Below are 18,501 nucleotides of genomic sequence, written 5' to 3'. Positions count from 1 at the left end.
TACACGACTTAATTTCAAATAATGCTTCAGCTGCTTATTAGTTTGCGATCTTAGGCAAGTCACTTAAGGTATCTTATAGTCCTTTAAAAAAAATTTCTACAGTGAGTGATTTGAGCTAGATAATTGCTAGGACTCTTTGAATTTTAAATGTTACGATCCTATTATGCCACTTCCATGAAGTGTTCTCTGATCCCTCTAGGTAAAAACAATTCATCCCTCTTTGAATCACTTGGGTCATTTCTAATCTATCATATACATTTAATCTTGTTCTAATTTAAAGTCTAGGTATTTGTGTCAATACCTCCTCTCCTGTTAAATGGGTCCAGAGAGTGCATTATTTTTCATTTCTAGTAACTAGCATTGTGCCTCTCACTTAGTAGGTGCTGCAGTAATATTTGTGGAATTGAGCTCACTTCCACTAGCTGTGCTTCCTAAAACCCTCCACAAGGAGGGGGGCATCTGTGACCTCAGTAGCACATGTGGCCCTCTGGATCCTCAAGTGCGGCTCTTTGACTGGATCCACACTTCACAGAACAAATCCCCTTAACAAAAGGATTTGTTCTGTAAAGCTTAGACTGAGTCAGAAGGCTACACCCAAGGACCTGGACCATATGTGGACTCAAGGCAGCAGGTTCCCCACCCCTGTGGATCTACTCATTCATCGTTTTTATGTTTCTTCCATGATTTTTTTTTCTGATTTTTTTGCGTCCATTGTTAAGACATAATTTTGTCTGACCGCTGCTGAATAATATTGGCCTCCCATTGCATGTTCATACTATTTTCCAATCCATTCATTTCAGGGGCATGATCTGCCTTTAAAAGACCGTCACAGTTATTGCTGACATATTCAGTTGGCTTTGCATTTTTGCCCATGTTTTTCATTTAGTGTATATATAGTCATTCATATTTTATTTAGACAGTTTATTTTCTTCCCTAAGTATGTTATCTTCTATTTCTTCCTATTGAATGCTTTTCTGCTTCTCTGACCACTTCTCTGAATTGTCATTTTGAATTATAGTCCTATCTACTCTTCTGTCTTTTTTTCTCTTCTCCCCAAACTAAGAATTCCATAAAGTTCTTTCCAGCTCTAAATCTATGATCCTATCTTAATGAACACACTTTAAACTTCATCATTCAGGTCACTGATTAAAAGGGTAAATAGTCCTGGTTTAGTGGCATATACATGAGAGATGTTCTCCAATGGCAATTTTTCAATGAATAAGACCAAACAGCCCCTTCCATAATCTCACTCCAATTTGCCTTATCTCCTCCTGTTTCCCAGCAAGGTTGGACTACTTGCTCGAGTGTCCTTCATGTTGCCCACCTCCATGCCTTTACTAACTTTATTCTGTTTGTCTGAAAAAATCTTCCTTCCTGTTTTTGTCTGTTGGAATCTTATTATTCTTTAAGTCTTATTTCCAATATCAGTTTCTCATATAATTTTTCATCTTTGTCTTTGTATTCCTGGTACATAACTCAGCGACTTGCATTGAAGGTACTTAATAAAAGTCTGCTGATGGAATTCAAGGTAGCATGTGTCACAGTGGATGGACCTGAAATTAGGAAGTACTGAGTTCAAATCATGCCTCAGACACTTGATAGTGATGTGATTCTGGGCAAATCACTTAACCCTTCTACATCAATTCCCTTTCTCTGTAAAATGGGCACAATAATAGGAAGTACTTCTCAGGATTGTTGTGAGAATAAAATTCTGTAACTTCTATTCACTTCGAATATTTTGTTTGATGTCATATTTATTTAGGGTTTTTGTCTTACCTCCTTTCCTAGATTACAAACATCATGAGCAAAGATTTTATTTGTCTTTACGTTTCTTTTTGTCCATAGCACATTGCCTTGCATCTAGTAGATGCTTTTAGTTTTTTGAATGAACACTGAAACACTAGTGGAAATAATTTTCACCTCTTTAGAAGACTGACGTTGTTGTCTTCTTATGTCTCATGTTAAATGTTATGTTTATGGAAATCTCTCTTATCTATCTCTCTTACGTTATGTTTATTGGGATTATAATTCTAACACTTTCTACTCATGTCAGGATCAGAGTCTATTTACTAATTTAGCTAAAGGAGATTTCCCCTAGTGGATCACTATGCTCTAAAGAGTTGAATAGTCAGTGGTTAGTGAACTACTTCCACTCTATGAATAATATAGGGCATCATTTTCATTTAGACACCTCATGTAATATATTAAGTTGACAAAGGTATGTTACTAGTAAAACAAAATGTAAACTTCTGAATATCCGCCTGCAGGCTTTTTCTTTTCAAAATGATATATTTTTTATGAGTTGCTCTTGTAGGTCATTGGAACTATAAGAAGTGCCATCACTTGTTCTCTGGTTTAATATAGTGCAAATGGCAGGACATTAATAAGGGTCTATAGCTCAGTAAATCCCTAGGTATCAAAACCATATCTATTGCAGTTCAGCTTTATTGGCCTGTTTAGGTGAGAAGAATGGATGATTCCAGTTACAGTACATGGCAAGTTAGAAGGGAAATTGAACAGTGACTTGGCAGAAGAAACTTTAAGGATACATGTAAGATATAGCCTGAAATAATGTAATATATACACCAAGTGATTAAGCTGTTGTTATGGAAAAAATCAGAGACGATGATTTTGTCTCAACTGTTGTGATGGGTTAGAATTATCAACTCATATTGGTAAAAAGCCCCTTAAATAAAGGTCTTAAACTCTGTATATATGTTATTTCGATTTATTAGGCCATACTTATCTAACATAAACAGGGAACCATATATTGTGTGAATGTTAAAATCCTCCTAGACTTTCATTTCTTATTTTAAAAAATGATGATCTTAAAATGTCTGTACTTTGAAGTTACCCAAGTAAGATCTCCAGGAAAATAATCCAGAAAAACTCTGTGTGTAATCTTTGAGAAGAAAATTCTCATTCAGGAACCTCTGAGTGATTTAAGAAACCATAGAATCTTCGAATTTTAAAGCTGGAAAGGACCTTAGCTCTTATGTAGTTTAGTTTTTCTCAGTTTATAGATTAGGAAAATGAGCCCCAAAGAGATCAAATGGCCTATCCACGGTCAACTTTAACATTATTAGTTAATAACAAAGTGGATCCTATTGCCTAGTTTCATCAATTTAAGACATTTTAATTTTACACAGTCCTGATATTTGTTGAAAGAAACATTAAATCAAATGAAAGATGGATTGTCATAAGCTACCTATCCTCATATCTACTGTTTTACATTTTTGAAAATTGATACCTTTTGCTATTTTTTAATATTAGTCTTTTCCTTTTATACTTCTCTCATACACGTGGAACCATCCCTTGTAAGAAAGAAAAACAGTTATCCAACCAACAAAGCAACAGATATAATCACATATGCAGCATTTGACATCCTTCATTCCCAACCTCTCTCCCAAGAAGAAAACTGTTTGTTTCATCCTTTGTTTTATAGAACCAAGTCCTAATTGCTTTTTTTCAGATTTGTTTTTTTAACTTTGAAGTCAAATCTCTTTGAAAAGGGGAGAGAATGTAAGCAAAATGAATGATAACAGAAATACACGACATTCAGATTTTGTACAATCTAAATTAGAGGCAAAAATGCTGCTCTTTTTGAGGCTAAAGAGAGAATTTACTAAGCAATTACTAAGTGCCAGGCATTGTGCTAAGCACTGAATACACAAACCCAAGGAAGCAAGACGGTCCTTAACCTCAAGGAACTTTAATCCTGATGGGGAAAGACAGTACATTAAGTACAAAGGGAGGGAGTTCAATAGAAAGAGTGGCTTGATATGAGGATGACCAGGAAATGACATGATATGAGGATGACCAGGAAATGACATGGAGACCTGGTTCCTGGCAAGAAAAAGCCAAAAATTTACCTATTAGAACTGGAGGACCTAAAAGGGGAGGGAATCCAAGGTTGTAAGGATATGGAGAAGGGAAGGATGATGGCCTGAATATAAGCAGCATTGTGTAGAGATGTCAGAGTGGACACTGCAAAGTCACATTATAGCAGAATCCTTCATTATGCTCTGCAAACCTCTTGTTTATGGAGAGTGGTTCCTCCTTGCCTGACCCTACTTAACTCCATTATCTTACTTGGTTGATAGAGGTCTGTCTGGCAAATCAAAAAATGGTCTCTGAGTATGCCTGGGGCAGTGCTATCATACTGAATGTGGAGGCCCTCCTCTATCTCCCTGTAAACTAAGCTTCTAACCTGTCTGAATCAATCTCTCTCTCTCTCTCTCTCTCTCTCTCTCTCTCTCTCTCTCTCTCTCTCTCTCTCTCTCTCTCTCTCTTCCTCTCTGAATGTGTGTCTTTCATTTTCTCTCCATCTACTTGCTCTTTTCATATCTGAAGTCCAAATTTTGTTTTCTCTGGAAAAATCATAGTGAAACAGAAAAAAAGTAGTGGATCTCGAGTCATAAGACCTAGGTTTAAGTCACGGGTATAAGTAGCTCTTTCAATTTTAAATCTATGATACTATGAAAATATCTCCCATTTGTAAATTGTTCCTGTGGCACCAACTTCTCCATGTGAAGTTGTTTCATGAGAAGTAATGTTTTTGTGTTGCTGATGAACAATGGTTAGTTGGATCATGAATAGTCAAGGCCCAGTTATGTTCAGCTGGTGAATCAGTATTTTGACAAAGGACTAAACAGCAACAGCTACAGGACCAGCATGCCAACTACTGTTAGTTGATTAGTCTTTAACTCTGTGAAGACATTAATTAGTATACTGAATGTTTCTAAGGGAATTTGCCAGGTAATTCAATATTTCATTATATAGAACAACTATCAGATTTACTTTCATTATTTTAGTTGCTTGCAGAAGAATTGGTTTGTTATTTCTGACAATGTTTTTTCCATATTTATATTTAACTGAATGTTTACGTCTTTGGTCTATTTCAGATGATGTTGCACCCTATTTCAAGACTGAACCAGGTTTACCCCAGATTCACCTGGAAGGGAATCGTCTTGTACTCACTTGCCTTGCTGAAGGGAGTTGGCCGCTGGAATTCAAATGGATATGCAATGACAATGAGATCACCACCTATACCAGCGAATATAAGTAATTGATCACTTAAATATAAAATTTTGTTAGAGTTTATTTGTTTAGTATATTTGACTTGTTAACCATGCCAATACAAAAAGTGGAAAATACTTCATTGCATTTCTAATGGATTTGTAAAGGGAAAAAATTTGTTATTAGAATGTGACTAATTTTTTTATTGCTTTTATATTAAGGAAACCATTATTTTTGGGCAGTAAGTCTGTTGGTACTTCTTTCATAAACATTGACATGGTAAAAGTGACATGTAGACATGGAGAAATGCAAAAACACACTTTCTCATGACAAACTTGGTTACTGTGGCAATAGATTCTAACCATAGTAATGCAGGAGCACTGTAAGACCTCAAAAAGCGTGAATGCTTAATCATATTTCCTTAATGATGATTAAGTCAGCAGCTGCAGGATTCTGCAGTTGTCAATAAGTACAACTTTCCTATATATCAAATGTCAGGATGGGAAAAGGTTGAATATAGGGAGGAAGGAAATGGGTAATGCATTCATCCTGAGCTTTGAGATTAAATGTGAAGAAAGTTGGTAGCTGGGGAAAAGAAAGGTTGTGCAGTGACCATTAGCGATCCTTCTCAGTGTTTGCCATCCATTCCTTCTTGCCTCACTGTCAACACTGCTTATACTTAAATACTATACAGTTCAGTGTTTTTACCCATTTAGATTACTATTCTATATGCTTTCTAAATATTCAGAATAAGTGACTTATGCAAATGTAGCAGGATGTCCAAAGTATATGTTAGTCATCAATATAATACTACATTTTAAAGAAAATGTTTTTAAGGCCGTCCAATACTGGCATGAGGAAATGCATAAAAACATAGCTTTGGAGTCAGGAAGGCCTAGTTTTAGGTCCTGACCTATTTTGGCTTTGTGATCCTCTGCAGATCACTTAATCTCTCACTGCCTTTCCTCATCTAGGGTTTTTTTTTCTGTACCGATGACATCAGAGATATAAAACCTGTCCTGGTCCTTGATCCTCATATGTATTAAAAGTGGTAGGATGTTACAACTGAAAATACCTGGAATAAGATACAACATCCATACCTCATGCCTCATTTTCCCCTCATCCCCAGTATTGCATAATACTTATTGAGTGTTAAACCTGGTAGTGATTGTCTGTATTTTGAACATGAGCTCCGGCTTCTGGATGTGTTTGTGTTAATGAGGAGCTGTTATTGAGCAAGTCTAACTGAAGAGGACAGAGGAAAGAAGATGGAGTGCCCAAGTATGCATCCTTGGGGAACTTACTCTTTGTTAGGTGGGCCAGAGGTCTAGATCCACTCGGTCAGTTAGCTAGCATCTATTAAGTGTCAGACGCAGTGGATACAAAGAAAGGCAGAGCAAACGCACAAACAAACGACAGCAAGATCGATGGGAGAGTACCAGGCCCAGATGAAGTAAACGTCTTTTCTGTGGAGATTGCCGGAGAAATTGTAGGTCTTTTTTCCAGAATAATTTTCAAGGCGCAACATCAGTATTTAGGGACCTGGGATGATGAAATTTATCAACATAAATATCTTATTGGTCCAATTGTGAACCCCAGGGGTCTGCAGGGGAAAAGTTCAGACTATGAACATGTGTTGTATTATGTGTGTTTGTGTGTGTGTAAATCAACCTCACGTAAAATATATAAGCTGAGATGTAATCTTTTAAAATAACTTTAAATATTATAAATTATCTTTTGGTATAGTTTTATATATAATAAAATGTCTTTTAATATAGCCAATTTTGCATTATCAATCCTTTTGTCTGATTTCGAGGTCATTTATTAGTAAGGATGTTAAGAAATTGTACTCAGAAAAGAGGAATACAAATGATTAAAGATTTTCAAAATAGTACTCAGGAGGAAAGGAATTGAAATGCAGAAAATTCTTGACTACCTCATCCACTGGAAGGGACCAGTGGTGTGAATAATCTATGACAGTGTATAATCCAAAAATAATTTGACTTTAGAACTCATTATATGTTTATTTTCTCCCAGGAAATTAATCTTCATAATTATGTTTTGTTTATACTCATAATAAAATTATAAACCTCCCCTAGGTTTTGAATTTTCTGCTAATCATCCACAAATGAATTGAACTTCTTCTTTAGACTAAAGACATAGGTTATATGCACATATCTTATATATGGCATATAATTTATAATGTATGATGTATGATATATCAAATATGATTGTGGACAAACCATATAGCCTTAGCTCTACTTTGCTTATCTATAAAATGAGATTAATAGTATCTACTTCAGAGGATTTTTTGTGTGAATTAAATAAGGCTATCTATATAGAGAGGTATATAAAGCTTAAAGGTCTGCATAACTGTCATTTATTATTAGTTGCATCAATAAAAAGCACAATGCAATTGTGGATAGTATGTTTGGCTTTAATTTAGGAAGACCTATATTCAAATTACACCTCCCACGAAAAACAAAAACAAAAACACATCTTAATAACTTTGTGACTCTGTGTATGGCTCTTCACCTCTCCGTGCTTTAGACAACTCCTTAGGACTTATCTAATAAGTCATAAATAGGTTGTGATCTGCATTAATGGAGACCACACTAGGCATTTACCCACAATGGGCATGTATCTTTGCAAATGGATCGTTAACTTAATGCTTTAAGAATCTGTGGTTTGGTAAGTGTAGGTGCTCTTTCCAGCAGTGCAGATTACAACTTTTCTACATTTTAGCCAATGATCTTGAGAGTTACTATATTTGAAAAATTCACCTTAGCTTGGATCCAGCCTAATGATGAACCTCTCTAATCACAGTCAAATTGATACTGTGGAAATATGACTGTAACCAGACCCATACTGAAAACCTTTTCAGTTTCCATTAAAGTTGATAGAGTTCTACAGAGCAAGCAGAAAACTACCGTTTTCTTCTTATCTATTTTTAATAAGCTAATCCATCACATATTCTAGTTTCACTTTTTCAGTATATATTGTCTAAAAATTTGGTTTGATTTTGTGAATTATTTTAAAATAAGTAGCTTTAACTGTCATAGGAAATATTTATATTTAAAAATTTTATATTCCTTTCCATTGATGATGTATGAAATTGATAGATATTACCTCCTTAAATTAAGCTTATTTAGAAAAAATACCTAATTTTAAATGCTAAATTTTATGTCTTTTTTCTAAGACCTTATCCTTCTTGTTCTCTTTTCATTTCCAAAACCATTGATTGCTCTCTTCTCCTAGAAACTTTTCCCCCTGGGTCTTCATGACCCTGTGTTCTTCTGGTTCTCTTACCTTTCAGACTGTTCCTTTCCAGACTCTTTTGCTGGGTTATCATCCATGTCCCATGCCCATTACATGATTTTAAACTAGTACTCTATCCTAGATCCTCTCCTATCTTCTTTTTTCTCTACATGCTTGCTTTGAGAATCTCATAAGTTCCTATATGTTCAGTCATCATTATTTCTACAGATGACTTTCAAATCCCCATTTTCCACTTTTATCTTTCTTCTGCAGTCTTCAGTTACCTTTTATACATCTCCATCTTTGTGCCCTGTAAGGCATCTCAGTCTAAATAGTAGCTAGCATTTCTATAGTGTTTTAAGATATTCCATGTGCTTTACAAATGTCATCTGATTTCATCCTCACAACAGATTTAGGAAGTAGTTTCCATTTTATAGATGAGGAATCCAAGGCAGACAAAAGTTAAATGGCTTTCCCAGGGTCACATAACTACTAAGTTTCTGAGATTTGAAGTCAAATTTTCCTGACTTTCGGCACAGTTTTCCCTCCACTTCATTGCCTAGATACCTTTTAACTGAGTAAGTCCAACATAAAATTCATTATCTTTTTCCATTCCCAACCCCAAACCTTCTCCTTTCCCTAACTTTCCTAGAAGATGGAGAGAAAGATATTTTTAATATTTAGGACTCCTGAGAATGTGTTTAGTCAAATAAGAAGGAGCCAGTGGAAAGGGCCAAGTTGAAGATAACTGAGAATATCACTGAATGAGCATTACCTCACTTTGAGTACCTGAAAAGATCATAGCCTAAAAGGCCAAGATCTTCCATTGCATCCTGGGTCATCCTATCTGGTCACTAGATCTAGGAGGAGAAAGTGAGGCTGGTGATCTTGCGTAGCCCTCCCTCACTCAAAACAAAGTCAAGTACAAGTCATGAAATGTTGTCATGGTCCCCTTTGAAAACGAAGGATGAGCACAACAACCTGAGAATGAAAGGATGATGTAAATGTACTCTTTCCTGCATTCCCTTTCATTTTTTATCTCTATCCTTTTCCTTATCAATGCTCATGGTTTTCATTTTAACCTCTATACACATGATGTCCAGATCTATGAATTCCAGTATCTCTCCCGAGCTGCATCACCAACAACCTGTTTGACATTTTGAACTGGTTGTCTTGGAGGCATCTCAAAACTCAGCAAGTGCAAAGCAGAACTCATTTTCTTTCCTCCCAAACTCTCCCATCTTCTAATTTTCTCTATTTCTGTCAAGGACACCACTGTCTTTCCAGTCATCCAGTTTCACAACCTCAGTATCATCTTTAATTCCTCTCTTTCCCTTAACCCTCATATCCAGTCATTTGCCAAATCTTATCAAGGCTACATCCACAACATCTCTTGGAATCTTTTCCCTTTCTCACCATCCACACAACTGCCACATTAGTTCATTACTTCTCACCTAGAATGCTTTCACAGCCTCCTCACTGATCTCTTTTCTTCCAGTCTCTCCAATTCATAGTCCATATTGGCATTACTAAAGCACATTGTGACTATGCCAATCCCCAGGTGTTGCGGCAGTAGTGAGTCATTGAAGCTTCTTGAGGAAGATACAAACTCCTCTGACTGGCATTTAAGATCTTTCCTAATTTTACCCTAGTCCTTCTTTCTGTATTAAGCACACATTGTTCTCTCCTTCATTCTCTACATTCCAGCCAAATTAGAGTACTTGATATTCTCTTCCCTTATCAGTTGTTGCTTTCCTATTCCACTCAAAAAATTACTTTTTTAAAATATATTTTCTATGTAGTCATGTTGAATATCCTCAGTACATTTTAAGATCATGGAGTGAAGGAACTTTCTTCCCCCAGTGCCATGTAGCACTATACTTCGCACATACTAGGCACTTAATAAACATCTGTTGAACTGAACTGAATTCAATTTTATCATAAATCAGAATAAAAAATGTAATTTTTCTGTTATCAATGGAACAACCTATTTATGTTGAAATCAGAGAATACAAATGAATACTTTCCTGGTAATCTCTACTGTGAACTCAAAAAATTTTTTCATTATATTTCCAAATTTTATCTTACTTTCAACATGACAGAACCACTTTTTTTAAGCAACAGTGACTATAGTGTCATCTTGGCAGCAGTTCCAGGATTTAATCCAATTTGCATAGGTGAATTTGTGTGTTTTTATGCCTGTTCCTTGAAATAACATTCACAATAAATCATTTTATGCATTAGAATAAGTAAAATGTCCTTTTAAAAAAAGTATGCATCTCTTCCTGTAGTCACCCTTTGCAAATTAAATTCAAATTATATCTAGTTCAAGACTGTCTTATGGCTAGAGGCAGATTTCTTTGTTGTAATAGGAAGAATAATTAAATCCCAGAACCAAGGTTGTATAGCTCTGAAGATCTAGCATTCTTATGTCACTGCATTGAAATTTAAAGAAGAAATCCCTAAAGTTCTAGTTGAATAGGGACATGATTACTGTACCTTCTGAGGAATAGAGATTCTGATAGACTTTTAAAAGCAAAGCAGAAAAAAATCAAAACAAAACAAAACAAAATCAAGAGTATTGAAAATACTCAGATGAAACCTACTTTTTGTTCTCCAAGAAAGAGTCTAGTTGTATGTTCAAGCTGCTACAGAGGGAATTCTCAGTCAGACTATAGTTGGACTTGACAATTTTTTACATCCCATCTATTCTGTGTTGGTCCTGAGGACTGACAGTATTGTTGATGAAATATGTCATTTTATGTGCTAGGTTCATTTCCACATTTGAATCATCAGATTTTAATCTGGAAAGGATTTTAGAGCCTAACAAGTCCAACTCCCTTATTTTATAATAAGAAAACTGAGGCACTGAGAAGTTACTTGCCCAAGGTCACATGACTGTTAAATTCCTGAAAGTGGGATTTAAACCCAAGTCTTCCTGTACCTTATCCACTCTACTGCCTTTTGTCTTACTTGCCCATGATTACATAGACATTAAGCACCAAAGGCAGAATTTTAATTCAGGTATCTCTTGACTCCACTACATCTTGCTGCCATTCACTACCTTGGATATGTCACTTCACATCTCCTGGTCTTAGTTTCCTCATCTGTTAAATGAAGAGAATGGATGAATGATGTTTGAAGTCCATCCCAGTTCTCAACCTGTGATCCTATGCACCTTCCTGAAACTTAGTTTCTCTATAAAATGAGGATTTCTAATCTCGATAGTATTTATCTCACATTGGTCCTCTAAAGATGAAAAGATATTGCATGTATAACATCTACCTTAGAGGTTTTATAAATGTAATTTTTACTCTTTTCATTTAAAAGAACTATGAATCAAACCTAGGTTATTCAAGTCCAAACGCAGTGCTTTTCCCACTAAATCCAACTGTGCTCTTTCATATTAGTTACACTTTTTCTAAAGGTTTGTATACATTTTCTTTAAAATCTTGCAAATTTTTAATCTTCCTGGTTGCCTTCCTCTTCCTTTTCATGAATGATGGCCTTGTTTTTCTCTAGCATCAGTCCCTTAGTAATCAATTGTATATTTAACAATTCTTCAAGTTTAGTTTGGTCTATACAGGCAGCACCCCCCTTTTTTAATTTGTCTCCTTCTCTTTCCCAACAAAGCAAGACATTTACTAATATAGTGTTCTAGGTCTTTGGGTGCGACCTTTTGACTGAGTCCAAGTTTTACAGCACAAATCCTTTTATTAAGGAAATTTGTTTTGTGTAGTTTGGATTCAGTCAAAAGGCTGCACTTGAGGACTTAGAGGGCTACATGTGGCCTTGAGGTCAGATGTTCCCCACCCCTGGTAGACTAAACAACTCCTTCCAACTCTAAATCATGTGATTATGTAAAATCACATTAAATTCTGAAAATATTTATTAAATACCGTGAACAAGACAATGGATATGACAAGAGTAAATATTTGGAGGAAAAATACAGTGACCATAAACTTCAAGATTTCAATACTTTAGTTATCTATGATGTCATTGGATCTTACATGAAGGAAAATTGCAACTCTTTTGTGTTGGGACTGGAAGCTCAATTCCGTGTGGACGGTCTCGGGCGGGTAAAAGTGGGACTTCTAAATCTTAGAGTCTTACGAGGCCCTCCATGAACAGCGGGGGTTCGAGAAGGTCAGACTGAGCTAGCTCGGCTAGCTCGGGTATTTCCACCTCTCCCCCGGAGATACCTGATGGGTGGAGTCTCCCTGCCCTCGAGGTCGTCCCGGATTGGAGCACACCTAGTTACCTAACAGCATGGTATTGAGATGCAAACTGTGTGGCTGAAGATTAAGTAGGATTGAGGAAGCCAGAAAGCTCTCTCTTAGCACGTGTGGAGCCAAGAGGACAGTAAGGCTCCGCTTCTTTCCTTTCCTCTCTCCCCTCCCCCTCTCTCCCCGCTTGTACTTCTACTTCCAATCCCTTAAGCTTAGCCTCCTTAGGAAATCTCCCCCTCTTCCTCCTAAGGAAGATCCCCCTGCACTTGTAACCGAAACCCTGAAATAAAGCTCAACCCCTGTTTGACTCTGGAACGTCCTTTCTCTCATACGTTTATCCGGTTTGGCCAACCGAAAACCTGGGACAGGTAAGAAAGACTCGGGTAGCCCAATACAGGCCTCTAGGCTTGGCACTTTTGTGCCTTAATATGACATCGTGGTGAGATACCATAGCCAGAGAAAATTAATCTTCCAATGGTCATCTTTCTGGTAATGATCCACATCGTACTCATCTAGACTGATCCTCAAATAATAGGCCTATGGACGACTGCCAGGTTCATAATTAAAACCTTTCCAACTTTTTATGTGTATGACCGAAAGGAACTCGAGCTCTGCAGTTATGTAGAAACAATATTTACCTCAGTGCTGTGATCAAACATTTTAGGTGAAACTGTGAGGGCAATTAAAATTAGTAAAATTATGTTCCAAGTTATATTACAGGAACATGCAGATTGGCACACAGTATCTTAGTACTTGGTAAATGTTTGTTGAATTAAATACTGTACAAGTTTATTGTATGTGGGGGGGTTGCTGATGTGCTACATATTATAGATATAAATACAATTACTTATATCCCAAATTTGAATGAATGAATGGAAAAGCATTTATTAAGTGCGTACTATGTCCCGGATACTGTTCTGAGTGTTGGAGGTGCAAATATTCTTTAAAAATTGAGACTCTTTCTGCCTCCAAAGAATTTACTTTCTAATAGGGAACAAATACTTATAGGGGAATGGTGACCTGGGAAGAGATATTTGTTCTGGGAATGGAAAAAGTAGAAGGGAGTGGGGGAGTTTGTGGGTGGACAATAAGCTGAGTAGATAGATGTCTAGAATCTTGAAGAAAGCATAATTTGGTGTCTGTAGCCAACCATATAGGAACTTAGTTTGTGTGAATGCACTCACCCATCAACTGAATTGAGCCCAAGGGCAGGAATACCAAAAATGGGTAGATTAACTTTCCCAGGGCCTAGGATACTGGTGGTAGTACGGATACTGGAGTTGAAGTCCAGTTTTTGAGTTCCATGTGATGCTTGCAGACCTGGTGAGAAGAGCAGGTACATGACAACAGACAGATGGGGAGATGGCCTGGATGGATTTCTAGGTGGCATGTGAAACTGAAAGAATTTGAACTAAAACTTTATATTAACTGTTTCTTTTAAGGGAACTGGATTTGTAATTTTATCTGTGTGTTGAAATTCCTACTAATTAGGACTGTGATTTAGATTCTCCTGGGGGCAGTAAGAGGTTGGACACAGCTAGCATCTTGAGTTAAAGGCAGTGTTTGAATATACATCATCTTGACCCCAAAGCCAACTCTCTCTACTAGTCTGTTCTACCTCTTCATCGACTATAATAAGCATTAAACATTTCATGAACAATAATTTTTTTATTTAGAATTTAGAATAAATTTGAAGGATGAGGCAGTATAGTGTAATGGAAAGAGTACTAGATTTGGGAGCAGGGGATCTAAACTGGAGTCTACCCATGTGCCCTTGGACAAGCTATTTCAATTCTTTAGATATCACTTTCCCCATCCTAAAAATAATAAGAATGTACTAAGGCTCTAAAATCCTTTCTACTTCTCCATACTATGATCTTCTGACCTGTTTCAGTTTAACAAACATTGGCATTGTTTGAGTTTTCCTTTTTCTCCTGGTAAATTTTCCTCCCATAAATAAAGCCATTCAGAATAATTTGCTTGCCTTGAGTGTGACCTCAGAGTATTTTCATAGGTTCTCAATACATGATTATTGTTGATTATGTTGATTTTCCAATTGAAAAATGATTTTAAGCATAATGACTAATCTGTCATATTTTCTCTTTACTTTAGCCAACCTCTGCAGTTTATTGAAAGCTTTATAAAATTTCAGATCCAATATAGGCCAATAAATAACAGCTGTACACTGCATGGGAAAGCTTTAAAGCCAATTACCAGGTCATTAGAGACTTTTAAAAAGGAGCTTCAAAACATCTCTCACAGAATCACTAAAGCAGGTAGAGGAAGGACTCCTGATGAGTCATGCACTATGGTTTCAATGTATTTGTGTATTTAAGGACTTGTAAAATGCATATAAAGGCTGGGAGAATCAAGGTATGAGTGTTCATTAGGCATCCTTGAGTGAAAGTTGTTCAAATGTAAAATAAAGGATGGTAGGTACTCTCTAACTAAAATTATCTCACATCCCACTGTCTAACCATTTATAGTATCTCCTGAATTACTATTATCCTTCCCTACCCACTCAACCAGCTTAGCCTCTCCTCCTGGGGTTAAGGCTGAAGAGAAGAGGTAAGCTGTTTTAGCATGCAAATTAAAAAACGTTATTCATTCAAAATGAATTTAGATACTAAAGTAAAGAAACTTTGTACTCAAAGTAAAGCATGTGAATACATGTCTGTGTGACTCTCTTGTCCAGCATTTTATCTGAACAATAGTAATATGAATTGGCATTTAGGAAACACCTTCCAGTTTGCAAAATACATTCTATTCTTTATCTCACTTGATCCTCACAACAAATTTGTGAGTTAAGTGCTATTTGTTTTTTGGATGGGACCTGCTGTTTCTATACTATAGGGAAGAAATTCCTTAAGAGAAAACTCTATCCATCCACTTTGGCATTTGCCCTGAGTCTGACTCTCCCATGACCACACAGCCCGAATGTGTCAGAAGCTGGACTGGAACTCAGGTCTTCCTTACTCTAATGCCAGTTTTCAATCTGCTATGACCTATGATGTTTTCTTAGTGCCATTATCACACCCCCCCCCAACACACCCACTCTTTTTTTGTTGCAAATGAGGAAACTGAGACTCGGGGAGGTTCAATGACTTCTTCTGAGCCGCACAGCTAGCAAGTTTCTGAGAAATCCAGGAATTTCTGACTTCATAACCATCACACATAGAGCACAGAAGATAGAGGCTTGTTATCAGAAACCCCATATGGGCCTCTTCATAACTGAGACTGACTCTAACATGAACTGAACCTAAAACGTTGTCTTTGTTCCTGATGCTGAGATCGATTCAAAAGAATCTTTTTACTAGTTTAAGCTACTAACTCTGGGATGATTATTTAAAGTGAAATGGACATTGACTGTACTTTAGTGACATATAGTGATAATTTTTCACCATGGTTTCATACAGTGAGCCAGGAAAGAGCTCTGCTTAAGAATGTGTTTACAAACAAGAGGCGCACAATGAATAATTCTATCTGGCAGATGAATATATTATATGTAGGAATTCGAATAATAAGAAGACTTTGCAGCTTCTAGATATCCACTCCTGCTTCCTGGCTGCTCCATCCTCTCTTGTCCCTCCCCACTGTGAAATAGAAGACAGAAAAGAAAGTGGAAAAACAGCATATGTTTAATAGTCAGTTTTGTGGCTCTATTTTTTTAAAGTAGGCAGGCCTGTTTTTCTGTTTCAGTTTGTCAAGTTATTATAAAAATGAGTAAGAATTTAAACTCTATTTAGTGTACTACACCAGTGAAATAGAGGAGCTGACCTCATAACCAGGAAGATCCAAGATGAGCCCCCCATGGCCCTCCCCACCCCCGGGGTTGTGTTACCCTGGGCAACTCTCTTGACCTGTCAGTGCTCAGGCAACTTTCTAAGACTAAGCTGCAGAGAAGCTGCTGGCTGACTTGCACTGACAGAGGGAGTCCCTATACCCCTGTCCCTATTTTCCCTTAGGACACTATACACAGGAGGAATTAAATTATGTTACCCAGATTTTAGGTGTCACAATGAAGGAGCTGTGCTTTGAACCATTCTCCAAAAGTGTTTGTTTTCTGAAGACTGGATGAATGTAATAATTCTTTCCCCTCCAATGAAAAACTTTGTTCATTTTATCATAACCTAATGCTCAGTCTCTACTTTATTATAATTATGATATCTAATAATCACAGTGGCAAAGTCTCTTCTGCTCTTGATTTGTAATTTAAATAAAATGGCACCAAGTCTTTGGCCTTACTTTGAGATTATTCTGGTTCTCTTCACTAATTAATTTTTTGTTTGAGATGAACCATTTCGTACTAGAATAAAATACTGAAGATTAAAACTCAGTAATATTATTTTCCTTTTTCATAAAAGATTTTATTAATCTTGCCATGAGAGCTCAAGAAGGTGACCAGAGGGAAAAAGTAGTTTGATTAATATTTGTTTAATGTAGAATCACCTTATTGCTCAGATGTTTTAGTCACTTAAAAATTATTCCTATCAGCTCTTTTTTTCAGATTGCCTAATTGGACATAATTGGCTAAAAAGACAAACAATTAGTAGAACAAGTGGTTTTTATGCTGTATTGAGCAAATCCGAATAATGTGTAGGTTGTCTTTCATCTGACCTTGTATTAGTTTTGATCATCACATTTAGCATTAGGAAGTATTTTCATAGGTATTTTCATAATTATATAAAAAAGATTTTCTTTTGGAAAGGATTTTTTATTTTAGGGGAAGAGAATGGGATGGTATTCAGTCCTATGATTTTATGCTCTGTGGGGAACTCCCAACATGGAATCTCTTTCTACTTGTACAGATTAACAATCTTTCTGTAATTTATAGTCAGAAAATTGCCTGGGGGCATTGAGAGGTTAAATGATTGATTTGTAAAGGTTGTTGATCTTAATCCTTTCATCTTTCCATCCTCCTAGAAAAATTATATTTTGGGTGTGTTTTGTGGGGAAGGTAAAACCATTGAGGGAGTAGTATCATATTTTGAAAAAGATCTTGAATTTGGAATCAAAAGACTTGGATTTGAATCCAAGCATTGCCGCTTAATATCTGTAAGTGTAGGCAAATCATTCAATATCTTGGAGCCTAAGTTCTTTCATCTATAAAATGAATTGTTTAATGAGATGACTTCTAATAATGTCCTGTCTAGTTTTATATCTATGTACTTATGATGCTCTTACCAGCAGCTGATGTTTGCTTATAGCTTATTTTTATGGAAAATTCCCTACATAAAATGAGTTGTTCAGTTATGGTATCCCACCTAAGGTAGAGATGCCATATGCAAATTATTAAGCAAGTATTTGGCCAATGGAATAACAGTGTCTTTCTCCCCTTTGGAGTGGAAGGTAAAGGCTACAATTCAGGAGGTGCAGGAATATAAATGATAATAGTGAAATAACACTAATGTCTTCATAACAGTTTAAAGTTTGCAAAACCATATTTTGTACAAAATGTATTTTGTACATTTTCTTATTTGATCCTTACAACAACCACATGAAGTAGAATTATTATTTTCATTTTACAGATGAAGAGATTGAAACTCCAAGAAGTTCAATTACCCATGTAGTAAGTGCATTCTCCTGTCTTCAAGTCTATCACTTTTTCTACTATATATCACTCTGCTTCTCAGGCTGAATTGCTATCAAGATGTCTTTGAGGAGTTAAAATCCAGAGTGTATTAGTGAGTGGGTGGATAGATAGATAGATAGATAGATAGATAGATAGATAGATAGATAGATAGATAGACAGATGAATGGGCCATTTATTAAGTGCTTACCATGTACTAAGTGCTGCAAAAACAAATACAAGCAAGGAAAACAGTCTTTGTCCTGGGAGGTTGTGAGAAAGAGGAGAAGCAAGCCAGGAGACAGGAGTGGAGATCTGAGCCCTAGCAAGATAAGGCACAAGTCCACCTGGAACAGTTGAGGGTACCATGATGAATAACAGCAAAGTAGGAATACAGGTTAGATGAAAACTATGACACCAGATAGA

The 18,501-nt window shown here is 36.3% G+C and overlaps 1 protein-coding gene across 3 annotated transcripts in view; it reads left to right on the top strand.

Moving 5' to 3' along the window:
- Positions 1 to 18,501, top strand: part of SDK1 (sidekick cell adhesion molecule 1) — a 1,143,865-nt gene that overhangs the window by 358,948 nt on the left and 766,416 nt on the right. For all 3 annotated transcript variants that reach the window (XM_072597683.1, XM_072597681.1, XM_072597682.1), the window contains exon 3: positions 4,905 to 5,064. In XM_072597683.1, the coding sequence (XP_072453784.1) occupies positions 4,905 to 5,064 (160 nt within the window). The remainder of the gene's footprint in view (positions 1 to 4,904; positions 5,065 to 18,501) is intronic.

This window comes from Notamacropus eugenii, chromosome 3 (assembly GCF_028372415.1).
Source record: "Notamacropus eugenii isolate mMacEug1 chromosome 3, mMacEug1.pri_v2, whole genome shotgun sequence".
In the NCBI taxonomy this organism is placed as follows: Eukaryota; Metazoa; Chordata; class Mammalia; order Diprotodontia; family Macropodidae; genus Notamacropus; species Notamacropus eugenii.
The sequence above is the reverse complement of the archived record's forward strand: the minus strand, read 5'-3'. Positions and strand labels throughout refer to the sequence as shown.